Here is an 18,529-nt window from a genome sequence, read left to right as displayed (position 1 = left end):
CAAACCAGATGGTAATGAAAATATTTTATCTCAAAGCTTTGGGATACCACTAGTGCCGTGCTGAGAATGAAAGTTACAGCTTTAAATGCATACATTAAAAAAGAAGAAAGATTGAATCAGTGATCTAAGTTATCAACTCAAGAAAATAGAAAAAGCACTACAAAATATACTTAAAGTCATGGGAATGAAATAATATAGGTAAGAGAAAAATTAATATAAAACCTATACAATACAGAGGATTAACAAAGGTAAGTGTTAAAAGACTAGTAAAATTGATAAACTGCTAGAGAGATTGATAAAGAGAAAAAGAAACAGAAATTACTGATATCAGTGATGATAAAGGGGCCATCACTATAGATCCTACAGACATTGGAAAAATCATACGAGGATATTATTAACAAGTTTATTACAATAAATTTGAAAAATTTAAATGGAATGGCAAACTCTAGTAAAACTAATTTACTAAAAAGACAACTCCAGGCCCAGATGGCTTCAATAGTAAATTCTTGCAAACTTTTATAGGACCAGTCTTACACAGACTCTTCTAGAACATAGGAAGAGAGGTGAAATCCATTGTTTTTATGCAGCCAGCATGTTTATTATCAAAACCTGACAAAGAAGGAAAACAACAGGTCAGTCTAACTTACAAACATATTAAAAAAAATTAAACAAAATATTTGCAAACTGTATCCAGCAAAATGTAAAAAGAATCATGACCAAATTGAACCCAACTTTGGGTTTCTTGGATTTGAGAAATTCAAGGTCAATTTAACAGAATAAAGGAGAAAAACCAAATGATCATTTCATTAGATGGACAGTTCTTTAAAAAGAAAATAGAGTTCAGTACTCATTAGTGGTAAAAAAAAAAAAAAATCTTTAGTTTAAAGAATAAGGACTTCCCTGGTGGTCTGGTGGTTAAGACTCTGCACTCCCAATGCAGGGGGCCCGGGTTTGATCCCTGGTCAGGGAGATCCCTGGTCAGGGAACTAGATCCTGCATGCTGCAACTAAGAGCCCGCATGCCACAACTAAAAGATCCCACATGCTGCAACTAAAAATCCCGCATGCCACAACTAAAAGATGCCATATGCCACAACTAAAGATGCCACATGCTGCAACGAAGATCCAGCATGTGGCAGTGAAGATCCCACGTGCTGCAACTAAGACCCGGTGTAGCCAAATAAATTTTAAAAAAGAAAGAAAGAAAGAAAAAAAGAATAGAAAATTACTTCCTTAATCTGGTGAAGACTTCATACAAAGAATTTAGGGTAAATATCACACTGTAGGGTGAAATTTTGAAAGCTTTCCCCTGAGATTGGGAACAAAACAGGGATACTTACCATTACCAGTTCTTTTCAGTGTAATAATGGAGATCTTAACCAGTTGTAATAAGACAAGAAGATAATAAAATATAATGAAAATGTTAGAAAGGAGAAAATAAAATATAATTTTTTTTACAGATAATATGCCTGTATTGTTCATAGTTTTTGCCTGGGATAACCAGGAGAATGGTCTTCCAATCATAGAGATGATAGTTTTGTTGTAAAAAATATATGCAGTTGGTACTTAAGGCTTTGAGACAGTTTGAGATCACTTACCCAGTGACCCAGAATTTAGGTATAGAAGCAGACTGAGGTTGGAGCCTTGGGGCATTCCTACATTTAGATATTGGGATAAGCAGTTGGAATTACCAAAGGGGACTGAGAAGAAGCTGCCTGTGAGTCCAGAGTGTAGGGTTTGGGAAACCAAGTGGAGAAAGTGTTTTAAGAAAGAGGGAGGCTCCCTGGTTTCAAACTATATTACGAAGCTACAGTAATCAAAACAGTATGGTACTGGCACAAAAACAGACATATACATCAGTGGAACAGAATAGAGAGCCCAGAAATGAGTTCACACTTATATGGGCAATTATCTATGATAAAGGAAGCAAGAATATACAATGGGGAAAAGACAGCCTCTTTAATAAATGGTGTTGTGAAAACTGGACAGCTACATGCAAAAGAAACTGGACTGCTCTCACACCATGCACAAAAATAAATTCAAAATGGATTAAAGACTTTAAGACATGAAACCATAAAACTTCTACAAGAAAACATAGGCAGTGTGCTCTTTGACATCAGTCTTAGTTTTTTTGGATATGTCTCCTCAGGCAAGGGAAACAAAAGCAAAAATAAACAAATGGGACTACATCAAACTAAATATCTTTTGCACAGTGAAGGAAACTATCAACAAAACAAAAAGGCCACCTACTGAGTGAGAGAACGTATTTACAAGTGGTATTTTCAATATGGGGTTAATATCCATAATATACAAAGAACTCATACAACTCAATATGAAAAAACAAACAACCTGACTAAAAATGGGCAGAGGATCTGAATAGACATTTTTCCAAAGAAAACATACAGATGGCCAACAGCACATGAAAAGATGCTCAACATCACTAATCATCAGGTAAATGCAAATCAGAATAACAGTGAGATGCCACCTCACACCATTCAGAATGGCTATTTTCAAAAAGACAACAAATAACAAGAATTGGTGAGGATGTGGAGAAAAGGGAACCCTGTGCACTGTTGGTGGCAATGTAAATTGGTGCAGCCACTATGCAAAACAGTATGAAGATTCCTCAAAAATTAAAAAGAGCCACCATATGATCCAGCAATTCCTCTTCTGGGTATTTTATCCAAAGAAAAGAAAACACCAATTAGAAAAGATATATATATCCCTATGTTCATTGCAGCATTATTTACAATAGCCAATATATGGAAGCAACCTAAGTGCCCATCAATAGATGAATGGATAAAGGTGTGGTGTATATATGCAATCAAATATTATTCAGCTGTAAAAAGAATGAAATCTTGCCATTTGTGACAACGTGGATGGACCTAGAGCATATTATGCTAAGTGAAATAAGAGAAAGACAAATACTGTATGAGTTCACTTACATATGGAATCTAAAAAACAAAACAGATGACACAAAACAAAACAAATAGAGTTGTATATACAGAGGACAAACAGGTGGTTGCTAGAGGGGAGGGGAGTGGAGGAGGAGAGAAATAAGTGAAGGAGATTAAGAGGCACAAAATTAGAGTTGCGAATGAATCACAAGTATGAAATGTACAGTGTGGTGACTATAGTCAGTAACTATGTAATATCTTTGTATGATGACATATTGTACCTGGACTTATCATTGTGATAATTTTGAAATGTATAGAAATATTAAAACACTGTGTTGTGTAACAGGAACTAACATAGTGTTGTAGGTCGATTATACTTCAGAAACAAACAGAAAAAGAGATCAGATTTGTGGTTACCAGAGGCAGGGGGTGGGGGGAGGGGGAATTGAATGAAAGTAGTCAAAAGGTACAAAATTCTAGTTATAAGATAAGGAAGTACTAAGGATGTACATGATGCATTTAATTAACACTGCTGTATGTTATATGTGAGAGTTATTAAGAGACTAAATCCTAAGTGTTCTCATCACAAGGAAAAACTTTGTTTTCTGTTTCTTTAATATTGTATCTATATGAGATGATGATGTTCACTAAATTTATTGTGATAATCATTTCATGAAGTATGTAGGTCAGATCATTATACTATACACCTTAGACTTATATAGTGCTGTATGTCAATTGTATCTCAATAAAATTGGAAGAAAACAAAAGATTAAATGCAAACAAAAAAATAAAGAGGGAGTCATCAGCTACTTCAGATGTGTAGGAGAGTGAAGTAAGAAGGGATCTGAGAATGAAATAAGAAGGGATCTGAGAATTTACTCCTCTATACCTTAACAGAAGGATTTCAGAGGAGGGGTGAGGGTTAGACCCCATTGGAATGGGGTTAAGAAGTTACAAGGTAAGAGTATTGTCAGCGAGAGTAGATAATTTGTGGTTTTTTCTTTGTTTTTTGGTTTGTTTGGGGTTTTTTTGGCTGTACTGTGCAGCTTGCAGGATCTTATTTCCCATACCAGGGATTGAACCCACACCCTTGGCAGTGAAAGCACGGAGTCCTAACCAGTGGACCTCAGGGAATTCCCAACAGTAGATAATTCTTAAGAAGACCTTTGTTGTAAAAGTAAAAAAAAAAAAAAAAAAAAAGTAGGGAATAGCTTGAGAACATGAGAAGGAAGTTTGTTTTTTAAGAAGGGAATCCAACAGCCAGTCTTATGCTGATCCAGTAGATAGAAAAAGTATAGCGTGGGGTTTAGAATTAGGTTTGTTCTGGTGAGGCCCTTGATTGAGTAGAGTTTTAGAATTCTGCACCCAGGTAGAGGGTGTGACCCTATCCATTGTAACTAGGGGGAAGGCAAAGTACCTGCATTTAGTAATGGTAAGAAAATATAGGTCTCTCCTGATTTATTTCTTCTTTCCACAGCTATTCACTTTGTGTCATTAGGATGCCAGACACACTTCTAGGCACTAGAAATAATGAACAAAACAGACAAAAGTCCTTGCTGTCATGAAATTTACATTCCACTGGTGGTAAATAGATGTGAAACAGGTGAAGTAATCAATTGATCATCAGCTAAAATTGAAGAGAGGGAAGAGGGTTTGGAAAAGTGAAAGATAATAAGGTATAACAGAGAATTGGCCAGGGAAATGAAAAGATTGATTGTCCCACAATGCTGGGAACCTACTTGAGATATGTGTTTATAAATGTGAAGTGAGACCAGTCAGCACAGTGTTGTGTCACTAGCCTTATTTAGCTGCTTGGTTTCATATACAGAGTAAGCAGAGAGTTGGATTCAGTCAGGTTTAGGGTTTGCCATATGTATAACTGCAGTTTATTAAGATACCATTGAGTGTAAAATGCACTCTTATGTACTTCTAAGAAAGAAAAAACATTTAAACTATGACCTACCATTGGTTTTACAATGCATCCTGATTTCTGAGCTGTTAAGAAAAACATGTTCATCTTGGAGTTGGTGAAATAAGTAGTTGGGATGCTTTTAGTTAGAAGCAACAAGAAAACCCAGACTCAGATGGCCTTTGACAATAGGGAGAAAGGACATGGCAGCCTGAATGAGGCTTGCTTCCTTGGCTTTTCTAACTGCCAGCTCCCTGCTTCTCTTGAGCCAGCTTGCTTGGGGACCTATAGGAAACTATAACATCCACATTCTGTTGTGATTCTTCTAGACAAGAGAGCAGTGTAGCTGGGCCAGTATAGCAAGGTGCAAGGACCACAAAGCTGCAGATTTGGAAAGCAAGATGCTGCATCCATGGAGTGCAGTAGGTCTTCCTGACTTCCACAGTCCAATATATTGCTGAAGGGGTATATTGCTGAGGCTGTGGGAATACTGGGAGACCTGAGGGCAGAGAAGAATTATACCTAGATGATGGAAGTGTAAGATGGTATAACCACTTAGGAAACAATTTGGCAGTTTCTTTAAATTTACGTGTATATCTATACTTTGATCCAATGATTCCTTTTTTATGTTTTTATCCAAGAGAAATGTCCACACAAAGGCTTGTGCACAAGTGTTCTTAGCTTTGTTCATAAGCGTCTATAACTACATAATCCAAGTGTCTGTCAACAGGAAAATGGATAGACATGTTGTGGTATATTCATACAGTAGAATACTACACAGCAATAGGAAGGAACAAACTATTGATACACACTATACTCAGAAACATGCTGATCAAAAGAAGCAAGGCACAAAAGTGTCTCTGCATGATTCCATTAAATCAGGTTCTATAAAATCAGGTTCCATAAATCAGGTCTGCAATGATAGAAACAAGATCAGCATTGAGAAGGATTACCTGCAAACAGGTCTGAGGGAACTTTGGGGGGTGACAGAACTGTTTTATATCTTGTTTTGGGATTTTATATGTGTATAAATTTGTCAAAACTTACCAAATTGTACATTTATGATGACTGCATTTTATTATATATAAATTACTCCTCATTAAGGTTGATTTAAAAATTTGGTTGGAAGGAGTCAAATCAGTATAGCAGTCATTATACTAAATGTGAATAGATTATATGTGTCAGTAAAACTGTCAGACTAGGTTGAGAAACAAAACCTAACCACGTCCTGTTTAGAAGAAACAAACTTTTGCTCTCTACCCTTGACCTCACTGTGGCCCCCAGGTGTGCCATGTGCTTTCCAGGACCTATGGCAGAGTAGAAGGACATGACCTCCCCCCTTCTCATGGAAAAACCAAAATCATGGCTTACTGCTGAACAACCACTGACAAAAAAATTCTGGAGTCTATCAAAAAAGGTACCCTACATCCAAAGACAAAGAAGAAGCCAGAACGAGATGGTAGGAGGGATGCAATCACGATAAAATCAAATCCCATACATGCCAGGTGGGCAACCCACAAACTGGAAAATAATTATAAAAATAATTATACCACAGGGGTGAAAGTTCCGAGCCCCACATCAGGCTCCCCAGCCTGGCAGCCTGGCAACGGGAGGAGGAGCCCCCAGATAATCTAGCTTTGAAGGCCGGCGGGGTTTGATCACAGGAATTCCACAGAAGTGGGGGAAACTGAAGCTCCACACTTGGAGGGCGTACAGAGGGTCTGGTGCACACCAGGACCCAGGGAAAAAAGCAGTGACCTCATGAGAGACTGGGCCAGACTTAACCTGACAGTATTGGAGGGATTCCTGCAGAGGCGGCGGGGGGCGGCTGTGACTCGCTGAGAGGACAAGAACATTGGCAGCGGCAGCTCTGGTTAGGACTCATTGGCGTGAACCCTCTTGGAGACTTCGGTTTTCTCACCAAGACCTGGCCCCACCCAATAGCCTGTAGCCTCCAGTACTGGGATGCCTCAGGCCAAACAACCAACAGGTGGGAACACAGCCCCACCCATCAGCAGACAGGTTGCTTAAAGTCTTCCTGAATAAACAGCTGCCCAGTAAACACACCCCCTGACATAGCCTTGCCCACTGGAGGGACAAGACCCAGCTCCCAAGACCCATTGGGCAGGTACCAGTCCCTCCCACCAAGAAACCTGCACAAGCCTCTTAGCGTCATCCACCACGGGGCAGACAGCAGACTACAACTCTGCCGTCTACAGAATGGAAATCACAATCACAGAAAGTTACACAAAACGAGACAGCAGAGGAGTATATCCCAGGTGACGGAACAAGAGGAAAGCCCAGAAGAACAACTAAGTGAAGCAGAGGTAGGCAATCTACCTGAAAAAGAATTCGGAGTAATGATAGTAATGATGATCCAAGGCCGTGGGGAAAAAAATGGAGGCACAGATGGAGAAGATACAAGAAATGTTTAACAAAAACCTAGAACTACACATACAAACAGATGAACAATACAATAACTGAAATGAAAAATACACTTGATGGAATCAATAGCAGAATAACTGAGGCAGAAGAATGGATAAGTGAGCTGGAAGACAGAATGGTGGAAATCACTGCCATGGAACAGAATAAAGAAAAAAGAATGAAAAGAAATGAGGACAGTCTAAGAGACCTCTGGGACAACATTAAACAGACCAACATTCTCATTATAGGGGTCCCAGAAAGAGAAGAGAGAGAGAGAAAGGACCTGAGAAAATATTTGAAGAGATAATAGTTGAAAACGTCCCTAACATGGGAAAGGAAATAGTCACCCAAGTCCAGGAAGCACATAGTGTCTCAGGCAGGATAAACCCAAGGAGGAACACACTGAGACACATAGTAATCAAATTGACAAGAATTAAAGACAAAAAATATTAAAAGCAACAAATAATGTACGAGGGAATTCCCATAAGGTCATCAGCTGATTTCTCAGCAGAAACTCTGCAGGCCAGAAGGGAGTGGCACGATATATTTAAAGTGATGAAAGGGAAGAACCTACAACTACTCTACCCAGCAAGGCTGTCATACAGACAACCAAAAGGTAAGAGAATTCAGCACCACCACAACAGCTTTGCAACAAATGCTAAAGGAACTTCTCTAGGCGGAAAAGAATAGGCCACAACTAGAAACAAGAAAATTACAAATGGAAAAGCCTACTGGTAAAGGCAAACATATATAAAGATAAGAAATCATCTGCACACAAATATGATATCAAAATCAGCAGTTGTGAGGAGAGAACAAATGCAGGATACTGGAAATGCATTTGAAATTAAAAGACTAGCGACTTAAAACATCTCATTTATATATAGACTGCTATATCAAAACCTCATGGTAACCACAAACCAAAAATCTACAATAGATACACAAAAAAGAAAAAGGAATCTAAACACAACACTGAAGTTAGTCATCAAATCAAAGAGAACAAGAGAGGAAGGGAAGAAAAAAGACCTACAAAAGCAAACCCAAAACAATTAACAAAATGGCAGTAAGAACATACATATTGATAATAACCTTAAATGTAAACGGATTAAATGCTCCATCCAAAAGACATAGACTGGATGAATGGATACAAAAACAAGACCCTTTTACTGTCTACAAGAGACCCATTTCAGACCTATGGACTTAAAGTGAGGGGATGGAAAATGTATTACACACAAACAGAAACGAAAGTTGTAGTAGCAATACTCATTTCAGACAAAAGACTTTAAAATAAAGAATGTTACAAGAGGCAAAGGACACTATATAATGATCCAAGGAGAAGATATAACAATTGTAAATATATATGCACCCAATATAAGAGCACCTCAATATATAAGGCAAATACTAACATCCGCAAAAGGAGAAATCGACAGTAATACAATAATAGTGGGGGACTTTAACACCCCAGTTTCATCAGTGGACAGATCATCCAGACAGGAAATCAGTAATGAAACACAGGCCTTAAATGACACATTAGACCAGATGGACTAAATTGATATTTATAGAGCATTCCATCCAAAAGCGGCAGAATACACATTCTTCTCAAGTGCACGTGGAACATTCGCCTGGATTGATCACATGCTGGGCCACAAAGTGAACCTTGGTAAATTTAAGAAAATTGAAATCATAGTAAACATCTTTTCTGACCACACACTATGAGAGTGGAAATCAACCATAAGAAAAAAACCGAAAAAACACAAACACGTGGAGGCTAAAGAGTGTTACTAAAAAAACAATGGATCACTGAGGAAATGAGAGTAAATCAAAAAATACCTAGGGACAAATGAAAATGAAAGCAGGACGATCCAAAACCTATGGGATGCAGCAAAAGCAGTTCTAAGAGGCAAGTTTATAGCAATACAGTGTTACTTCAGGAAACAAGAAAAATCTTAAATAAACAATCTAACCTTATACCTAAAGCAAATAGAGAAAGAAGAACAAACAAAACCCAAAGTTAGTAGAAGGAAAGAAATCATAAAGATCAGAGCAGAAATAAATGAAATAGAGATGAAGAAAGCAATAGAAAAGATCAATGAAACTAAAAGTTGGTTCTTTGAAAAGGTAAACAAAATTGATAAACCTTTAGCCAGACTCATCAAGAAAAAGAGGGAGAGGGCTCAAATACAAATGACACCACAGAAATACAAAGGATCATAAGCAACCAATAAAATGGACAACCTAGAAATGGACAAATTCTTAGGTATAATTTTCCAAGACTGAACATGGAAGAAATAGAAAACATGAATAGACCAATCACAAGTACTGAAATTGAAACTGTGATTTAAAAACTTCCAGCAAACAAAACTTCCAACAAACAAAAGTCCATGACCAGATGGCTTCACAGGCAAATTCTATCAAACATTTAGAGAAGAGTTAACACCTATCCTTCTGAGACTATTGCCAAAAATCACAGAGGAAGGAACACTCCCAAATTCATTCTATGAGACCACCATCACCCTGATACCAAAACCAGACAAAGATACCACACAAAAAATTACAGGCCAATATCACTGCTGAACATAGACGCAAAGATCCTCAACAGAATACAAGCAAACCAAATCCAACAGTACATTCAGATGATCATACACCATGATCAAGTGGAATTTAGCCCAGGGATGCAAGGATTTTTCAATATCCACAGATCAGTCAGTGTGATACATTACATCAACAAATTGAAGAATAAAAACCATATGATCATCTCAGTAGATGCAGAAAAAGGTTTGGGCAAAATTCAACACCCATTTATGATAAAAACTCTGCAGAAAGTTGTAATAGAGGGAACATATCTCAACATAATAAAGGCCATATATGACAAACCTACAGCTAACTCATACTCAGTGGTGAAAAGGTGAAAGCATTTCCTCTAAGATCAGGAACAAGACAAAGATGTCCACCCTTGCCACTTTTATTCAACATAGTTTTGGAAGTCCTAGCCACGGTGATCAGAAGAAAAAGAAATAAAGGGAATCCAAATTGGAAAAGAAAAAATAAAACTCACTGTTTGCAGATGATATGATACTATATGTAGAAAACCCTAAAGATGCTACCAGAAAACTACTAGAGTTCATCAATGAATTTGGTAAAGTTGCAGGATGCAAAATTAATACACAGAAATCTCTTGCATTTCTATACACTAACAAGGAAAGACCAGAAAGAGAAATTAAAGAAACAATCCTATTTACCATTGCATCAAAAAGTATAAAATACCTAGGAATAAACCTATCTAAGGAGGCAAAAGACCTGTACTCCAAAAACTATAAGACAGTGAAGAAAGAAATCAAAGATGACACAAACAGAAAGATATACCATGTTCTTGGATTGGGAAAATCGATATTGTCAAAAATGACTGTACTGGGCTTCCCTGGTGGCGCAGTGGTTGAGAATCTGCCTGCCAATGCAGGGGACACAGGTTCGAGCCCTGGTCTGGGAAGATCCCACATGCCACGGAGCGGCTGGACCCGTGAGCCACAATTGCTGAGCCTGCGCGTCTGGAGCCTGTGCTCCGCAACAAGAGAGGCCGCGATAGTGAGAGGCCTGCGCACCGCGATGAAGAGTGGCCCCCACTTGCCGCAACTAGAGAAAGCTCTCGCACAGAAACGAAGACCCAACACAGCCATAAATAATAAAAAAAAAAAAAAAAAAATGACTGTACTACCCAAGGCGATCTACAGATTCAATGCAATCCCTATCAAGTTACCAATGACATTTTTCACAGAAGTAGAACAAAAAAATCTTAAAATTTGTATGGAGACACAAAAGACCCCAAATAGCCAAAGCAATCTTGAGAAAGAAAGATGGAGATGGAGGAATCAAGCTCCATGACTTCTGACTATACGACAAAGCTACAGTAATCAAAACGGTATGGGGAGTTCCTTGGTATCGCAGTGGTTAAGAATCCGCCTGCCAATGCAGGGGACACGGGTTTGAGCCCTGGTCCGGGAGGATCCCACATGCTGCAGAGCAACTGGGCCCGTGCGCCACAACTGGTGATCCTGTGCTCTAGAGCCTGTGAACCACAACTGCTGAGCCCATGTGCCACAACTATTGAAGCCTGTGTGCCTGGAACCCGTCTCCACAGCCGGAGAAGCCACCTCAATGAGAAGCCTGCACACAGCAACAAAGACCCAACGCAGCCAAAAATAAATAAGTAAACTAAAAAATATATATGTATATAAAAAAGTTACGATTAAAAAAAAAACGGTATGGTATTGGCACAAAAACAGAAATATAGATCAGTGGAACAGGATGGAAATTCTGTTAAATGTTTATCTTGGGAGAAGGGGTGGAGTGCTTGGGGAGATCAGTGAAAAAGGGAGAATTGTCCTTTGATTGACCCCCAAAAAGCCTGTCTGATCATATCTATTCATTATGTGTAAAATTATGTAAATGTGTATGTTTAAAGATATGAAGTAAATATTCAAAATAAAAATGACCTATATTTTCTCCAAAAGGGATGCAGATTTGCAAATACCTGAACATGTCCATGTGAAGTCTGTAAAAACTCTTAGAAACAAAAGAAGCATAGTAGAAAGCCACAAAACTGTTTGAACTACTGGGAAATTTATTTACCTGTAAACCTGGGGTGGTCTCTGTGGTTGTTTGGTGTAGCTCTTCAGGGACCTTTGCACTCCTTTGATTTGTCATCCTTGGTGTTGGTTTTGTGTTTAGGCTCATAGCGTGATGTTTGAAGTAAAATCCAAACATAGCAAAGTCCAGAGGAAGAAGGATGGTCTCTTTGGGTGTCTGTCTGTCATAGGCTGGGTTTCTTGGAAGCATTTTCTGAGATGGAGTTTGGGGTACAAGTTAGTTATAACATCTGTGAGAGGAAGGGGCAGGAAGCAGAACTGGGCAAAGGAAGAAGTTGAGCTTCAATGCAGGCTTGGCAAAGGAGAGTTCTGGAGTAAGGATTGCCTGCCAGAGTTGTCCCATGTTAGACTGAAAAATGCCCAGCCATTATACCCACTCTGTGTGGGCTGTGCTGGGAAGGATATGACCTGGGACAAGGCAGCTCCAATGGAACTGACAGCTGGATGCTGTCTGTTGACCACACTCATTTCTGCAGCTGGCAACAAGTCTTTTCTTGAAGAGGAGATTAGGTGTCGTAGCTAGGAATGAGGAAATATTTCCTAGAAACCCTCCATCAGACTTACCCTCACATCTAAGATTAGATTACATGCTGTGGCAGAAGTAGTAGTTTTTCTTCTCTTCTCTAGTAAAGAGTCCTGATTTTTCACTGAGTATATGGTCATCTGGGATAATGGCTGTATTTCTCAGCCTCCCTGTACATTTAGGTATGTCTAATTTTTGGCTAGGGGGTAAGTTTAATTGTCAAGTTCGACTTAGAGGGCAGGGGTATGTACCTTGTTTTCTTTCAACTCCTTCCTGCTGTGTAGAATATGGAAATAATAACTGGAGTTTGTGCAGCCATCTTGGATTATGAGGTGGAAGCACATGTTGAGGATGACAGAGCAACAAGATAGCAGAACATTAATTAGCTCCCTGATGATCATAGAAATGTGTTATGTGCTCCAGGTTGCTTATGTTTGGGCTTTATATCTTGGTTAAAGCCATTACTATTTAGGTTTTTCTGTCAGTTACATTAGAACTTAATCTTAACTAATACACATTTCTAATTGGCAAGGGGCACAGGAAACCATGATTGGCTTAGACTAATATTTTGGGAATGGAATGGATGTTGGGGAGTAAGACACAGAGACATTTATATCAGGCAAGTACAGTAGAGAAAGAGAAAATGCAAAGAAGTCGAGAGATTTGCAGGGGATGATAATTGTGATGGACCCTGGAATCATACCTAGGTAAGTGAGAAAGTGGAACGTGTGAGTGATGAACATAAAGAAGTGATAGTTGTGTGGATTGGAGGTCGGGGCTGAAGATTCATTGGAGAGGGGGAACTAGGCTAAATGAACTAGAGAGAGCAGAGATGGTGGTCAGAGTGTAGGTCGCTTTAAATGGAGATTTTATGGTAGAGCTTTCACTCCTAACAGCAGGGCTGAAAAGACTGGGTAACTAAAGTGAGGTAGAGGAAAAAATTGTTAATGGTGAAGTTAAGAAATGGAGAGGCTGGGCTTTGTATGGAACATCTTGGATGCGGCTGAATGGAAGGCAGTGAGCTAGATGTTGATATCTTGAGTGGGTGGAGAGGAGTAATTGGGATGTCAGTAGATAACTCAGAAAGTAAGGGAGGCAGATCCAGAAGAGAGCATTTGTTTCAGACAGGCTGACATTGTTGATGGAAGAGGGAGGAAAAGTGATCTGGAAACAGCAAAGAGGAAAGAAATAGCATCCTTAAATATTAAAAATTTCTACATTTATAGTATATATTTCTACAATATATACTAGATATAAACTGAGAAAATATGTTTATAGTACATTTACCATACAAATGGGAGCTTCTTAATATAAATAGAGCTCTTAAACATTATTTTGAAAAAGATAACTTGGTAGCAAAGAGGGTAAAGAATATTGAGTCTTAATTTGCAAAGGAGAAAATGCAAATGACCAAAACACATGAGAATCTTCATACATTAGGATTACTACTGGTAAAAATATTAATGAGATACTAAGATGTGCCTGTCATATTGGCAAGACCTAAAAATATTGATAAACTTCAAGCTTGGCATGTGTGTGGGAAGTCAGGTGCTGATGTGCACTGCTCGCAGAGTGTGGTAGATTGCCACTTCAGAAGAAGCAACTAAATGGCTGTGGTGGGTCTGTTGTGTGTTGTGGATTGATGTGCTTGCGCATCATAGTTATGCTGGCCACAGCATTATTTATTGCATTTGCACATTTTACTTGTCATGGTAACTGTGAGGCCTTATTTTTTAAAAACCAACTGATATTTATAAGTAACTTCTTGTGGCCATTTTTATGGAAACAAAGTGTGATTTTCCCATCTCAGCTAGAAAGATGTATGTTTTTGTTCATTCCTGTTGGTTTTAATATATTTGTATCCCCTTTTCTTAAGTATACGGCATGAATTTGTTTCATCCAGATTTGTGTAACCTGCGTATACCTATCCAGTCTTTTTCTTCTGGTCATAGCATGCATCAGTGTACCCACTTGGATTGTATTGAGAGTTAAGAAAGATATTATTAATATATGAAATTTTGATGGATTTAAATTTTTTTATTTTTTGAATTACAGACTAACTGGATCTTCTGGGTTTATAACAGATGGACCTGGAAATTATAAATATAAAACAAAGTGCACATGGCTCATTGAAGGACAGTAAGTAGTAATGGCTAATTTAATTTTTTTTTTTTCAGGATAGAGCTCATTGTGAGATTACTTTTCCAACATGTAAAATTAACAATCTGTGACAACTTAAAATATTTTTTATTTGGTAACCTTTACTTTGACAAGTGAATTTGATTTTCTTATTTTTCTTAATCTTCAACGTTAATTGAAAAAGACTTCTGTGTTGATTTGCAAATGAATTATACACACCAGAAATTTGTATATTTTCAGTTGTAATAGTTAAAAAACTGTTACAATATTTTATTATGGTTGAGGTATATGAAGAAAATTAGACTTCACTTGAATATGTAGTAGGGAAGGGAAGAGATTTTAATAGGCCTATTTATTTATTTATTATTTTTAGTGATTTAACATATGGAAGTTTATTTCTTCCTCACATAACAGTTCCAAGGCAGGTGTTCCTGGTCAGCAGGCAGCTTTCTTCCCATTGGTAGTAGGACCCAGGCTCTGCCATTCATTCATTAGCTTCACTGTTGGCTAACTGCAGCCAGCAGGAGGGGAAGGAGGAAGTACGGGAGAAAGCAGACCTGCTTCTTAAAAGCTTCTTGCAGAAAGTGTCACATGCATTCACTCGCATTGCAACCATTAATAACCCTTTAAAATAATTGTGGACAGTCTTAGAAGACTGGACCAAAACTGGACAAATGGTAATTTCTTAAAACTGAATTGCAGTGTGGAATCTGAAATGATCCTAATGAACTTTTAGAACTTGTTAAGTTAAAACTGGTTTTCTATGGGACTTCCCTGGCGGTCCAGTGGTTAAGACTCCATGCTTCCACTGCAGGGGGCATGGGTTCGATCCCTGGTCGGGGAACTAAGATCCCACATGCTGCGTGGCATGGCCAAAAATAAAATAAATTTTTTTAATTGGTTTTCTTGTACTTTAAATAGATCTTTAACCCATGCATGATTTTGTAACATTTGGAAAATATTGGTTCACTGAATTATGCAGGTCTTCCAGGTGTCGATATATTTCATTATATGAAATTTAAAACATCACCTTAGTTAAAAATCACCATCAATCTCATCAGAAAATTTTAAGTATTGGGAAGTTGTATCTGGGTGGTAGGTACAAATTTTCCAAAACTCATTATTGCTTGAAAGCTTATATTTTCTTTGGTAACAAATGCAGGCTTGCTTTGTTCATTTTCAAGAAAATATCTACCAGATATCCAAGTGTAAATAACCATAGTTTTTACCTCTCGGACCTCCTAAAAGGGCCTCAGGGACCCTGGCATTGTGTGGACCATACTCTGAGAACTGCTGCTTTAAGGAGCTGTCTGCTCTTGCCCTTTTTACCAGTTCACTCCCATCTGATATCCTTCTCCACTGTTGCTCTGAATGTGCTGTCAGTGGTTGCTCCACCTCAGCCTAAGCATAAAACTAAGCAAAAAACTTTAAATCCTCCGTTTCCTTATCCACATGTTCAGCCTGTCAGTAAGTTCTATCAGTTTTCCCCTCTAGAATATCTCCCCAATCCTCTTCATCTTCAACTCTACAGTTATTTTAAGAACCACCAACCATCCTCTCTTTCCTGGGCCACTGTAATAGCCTTGAAATTGACCTCCAGTTTTTACCTTTGCCCCTTGCCCACCTCTCACTCACTTCTTATCTTATTCCTTCTGTTTGCTGTGTTTCAGACATGCTGATTTTCTTCATGTTGCTTGGACACATCAACTTCTAAAGTCTAAGACTTTAAGACTGTTATTCTCTCTGCCTGAAACATTGTCCCCCCAGGCTTTTGACATGGCTTATCTCTCACCATTCTAATATTTTCCAAAACTTTCTGGGGTATCTCCCCACCATCTGTTGTACTACTACATCACATTCCTTTAATTTCTTCCCAGTATTCATCACCATGTGAGTTAACTTGTTTATGTATTTATTTAATTGTTTGGTTAGAGATTTTAGTTAGACAAGAAGTATGGGGTAGATGAAAGGTTCAGGCTGGAGGCATATAGTTAGGAATCACCAGGATATAGATGGTGTTGATATTACCAAGAACTTTTGGAGTAGAGTCTGTGGGCTAAAGCCAGGTTGGAGAGTGAAAAGGTGAGTGGGATGTGAGGAAATGGAGAAAACCAAAGTCTTCTGTGGAGTTTCAGAGGAGAAAGGGATAGGTCTGATAGTAGCTGGAAGGAGAGTTGGGATTTAAAGTTTTTTGTGTTTTGTTGTTTTTTGTAAAATATGTGATACTTAAAGAGATTTAAGTGTGGACTTGGAAGTTTCAGATGAGAGGGAGATGTTAAATATTTGAGAGATGGAAGGAAAAGTAGGTAGATGTATCTATTTTAGAAAGTGGGTATTTGAGAAATTTTTGTCTGAGTGCTGAGCATAAGCAGGGAGATGGGACTGGGTGGTCTGAAATAGAAATTGAGAACTAGTAGTAGGACTGCTGGCAGAATCGAAGCGCCAATACTGGAACCAGCCTACCCAGTGTTGTGACTTTCTCCAGCATGGCTTAGTGTTCTCTAGATTCAGTCTAGGTCAAAGCAGATAACTGGTGTTCTCTTGACCAGGACTTCTTCCAGGGAGTTCCATGAAAAGGCAGAGGGGCAGGCGAGTTTAGAGGACTGGCAGGTGTGTTTGTAAAATGATGTAGTATGAAATCTTAAGTTGAATAAGAAAGGCTAATGGATTGGTAAAGAATGGCCACTGTATAGACTGTAAGGCCCAAAGATGCATAGACCATGTCTATTTTGTTTACCATTGCATATTTAGTGGTCTCTTGCACATAGAAAGTACTAAGGAAATCTTTGACAAGTGAAGGAGTACTGATTACATACTATTAATTTCTTCTCTCTATATAAATTCTTTAAAAATCTATATTTTTTCTCAAATGTTTTATAGTGATTATGATTATTATAAATTACTTTTTTCTGTTCTTTTCAGGCCAAATAGAATAATGAGGCTTCGTTTCAATCATTTTGCTACAGAGTGTAGTTGGGACCATTTATATGTTTATGATGGGGACTCAATTTACGCACCCCTAGTTGCTGCCTTTAGGTAAGCTTAGTCATATAAATACTGGTTAACCATTGTTTGATTTCTGAATTCATGTATCTCCTAGATTGTATTCTTACTGGATTCACCTTTTTTATCACTTAAAACATTTACTTCATGGAAAGAGTACTAGTTATGGAGTCCTATCACTTTTGTGCTAGTCCTAACTTGGTTTCCTGTAGCTTCTGGGTAAGTTTTTGGGCAGAGTACTTGACCTCTCTTTTTAGTTTCCTGATCTATAAAATTGTGATGGTAGTATCAAATTTACCTACTTCTTGTGGTGGTGGTGAAGTTTACATCTAAAAATGTTTTGTGAGTAATATATCGAATATAATATTTCTGTGAAAAATTAAATCAGGAACCATGTTCGTCTTGATCCTTGTTGTGTTCTTCATTGCATAGGCATTCAGGAGTTATTTGTTGAATTCAGATATAGCTCTGTGTGTGTGTGTGTGGGTGTGTGTGATGTGTAATTATGTATATACCTTAATATGGGTGAGGGAAACGTTTTGGAAGAGTATACATAAAACGAACAGTGGTTACCTGTAGAGAATGAGGAACATTCCAGTTACGTGTTGTGATTTTTTTTCTACAGTATATTCTGTGTTTGCTGTTAAACAGCTTAACACCAAATACATGGGGTGCTCTGAATTGTTTTGACATTTTACTTTTTATTAACAGTAAGTAGCTGTGTTGTTTATTATATTTTTGACCACATGCGAATTCAAAACTGTTCTATTTTTCTTCCTTTTACTTGATAGAGGATTTTTAAAATATATTTTTTCTAAAATGCATATCCTTAGAGAGTCATAGTTGTCAGCTGACTGTCTGGATTTCTTTCCCTCAAATATTTGATTTCCCTGACTTTAAAAGAAATCAGTTTAACAAATATTTTTTGTATTCCTCACATGGGGCTGGTTGATGTCTCTTGTGGGTGAGGAGATAACAGAGAGTGAACATAACAT

The 18,529-nt window shown here is 38.0% G+C and overlaps 1 protein-coding gene across 5 annotated transcripts in view; it reads left to right on the top strand.

The window, feature by feature from the left end:
* ATRN (attractin) overlaps window positions 1-18,529 on the top strand; it is a 162,128-nt gene that overhangs the window by 26,077 nt on the left and 117,522 nt on the right. For all 5 annotated transcript variants that reach the window (XM_057530149.1, XM_057530146.1, XM_057530145.1 and 2 more), the window contains exons 2-3: window positions 14,448-14,531; window positions 17,454-17,567. In XM_057530149.1, the coding sequence (XP_057386132.1) occupies window positions 14,448-14,531; window positions 17,454-17,567 (198 nt within the window). The remainder of the gene's footprint in view (window positions 1-14,447; window positions 14,532-17,453; window positions 17,568-18,529) is intronic.

Source organism: Balaenoptera acutorostrata, chromosome 15 (assembly GCF_949987535.1).
Source record: "Balaenoptera acutorostrata chromosome 15, mBalAcu1.1, whole genome shotgun sequence".
In the NCBI taxonomy this organism is placed as follows: domain Eukaryota; kingdom Metazoa; phylum Chordata; class Mammalia; order Artiodactyla; family Balaenopteridae; genus Balaenoptera; species Balaenoptera acutorostrata.
This window is presented reverse-complemented; position numbering and strand designations above follow the sequence as displayed.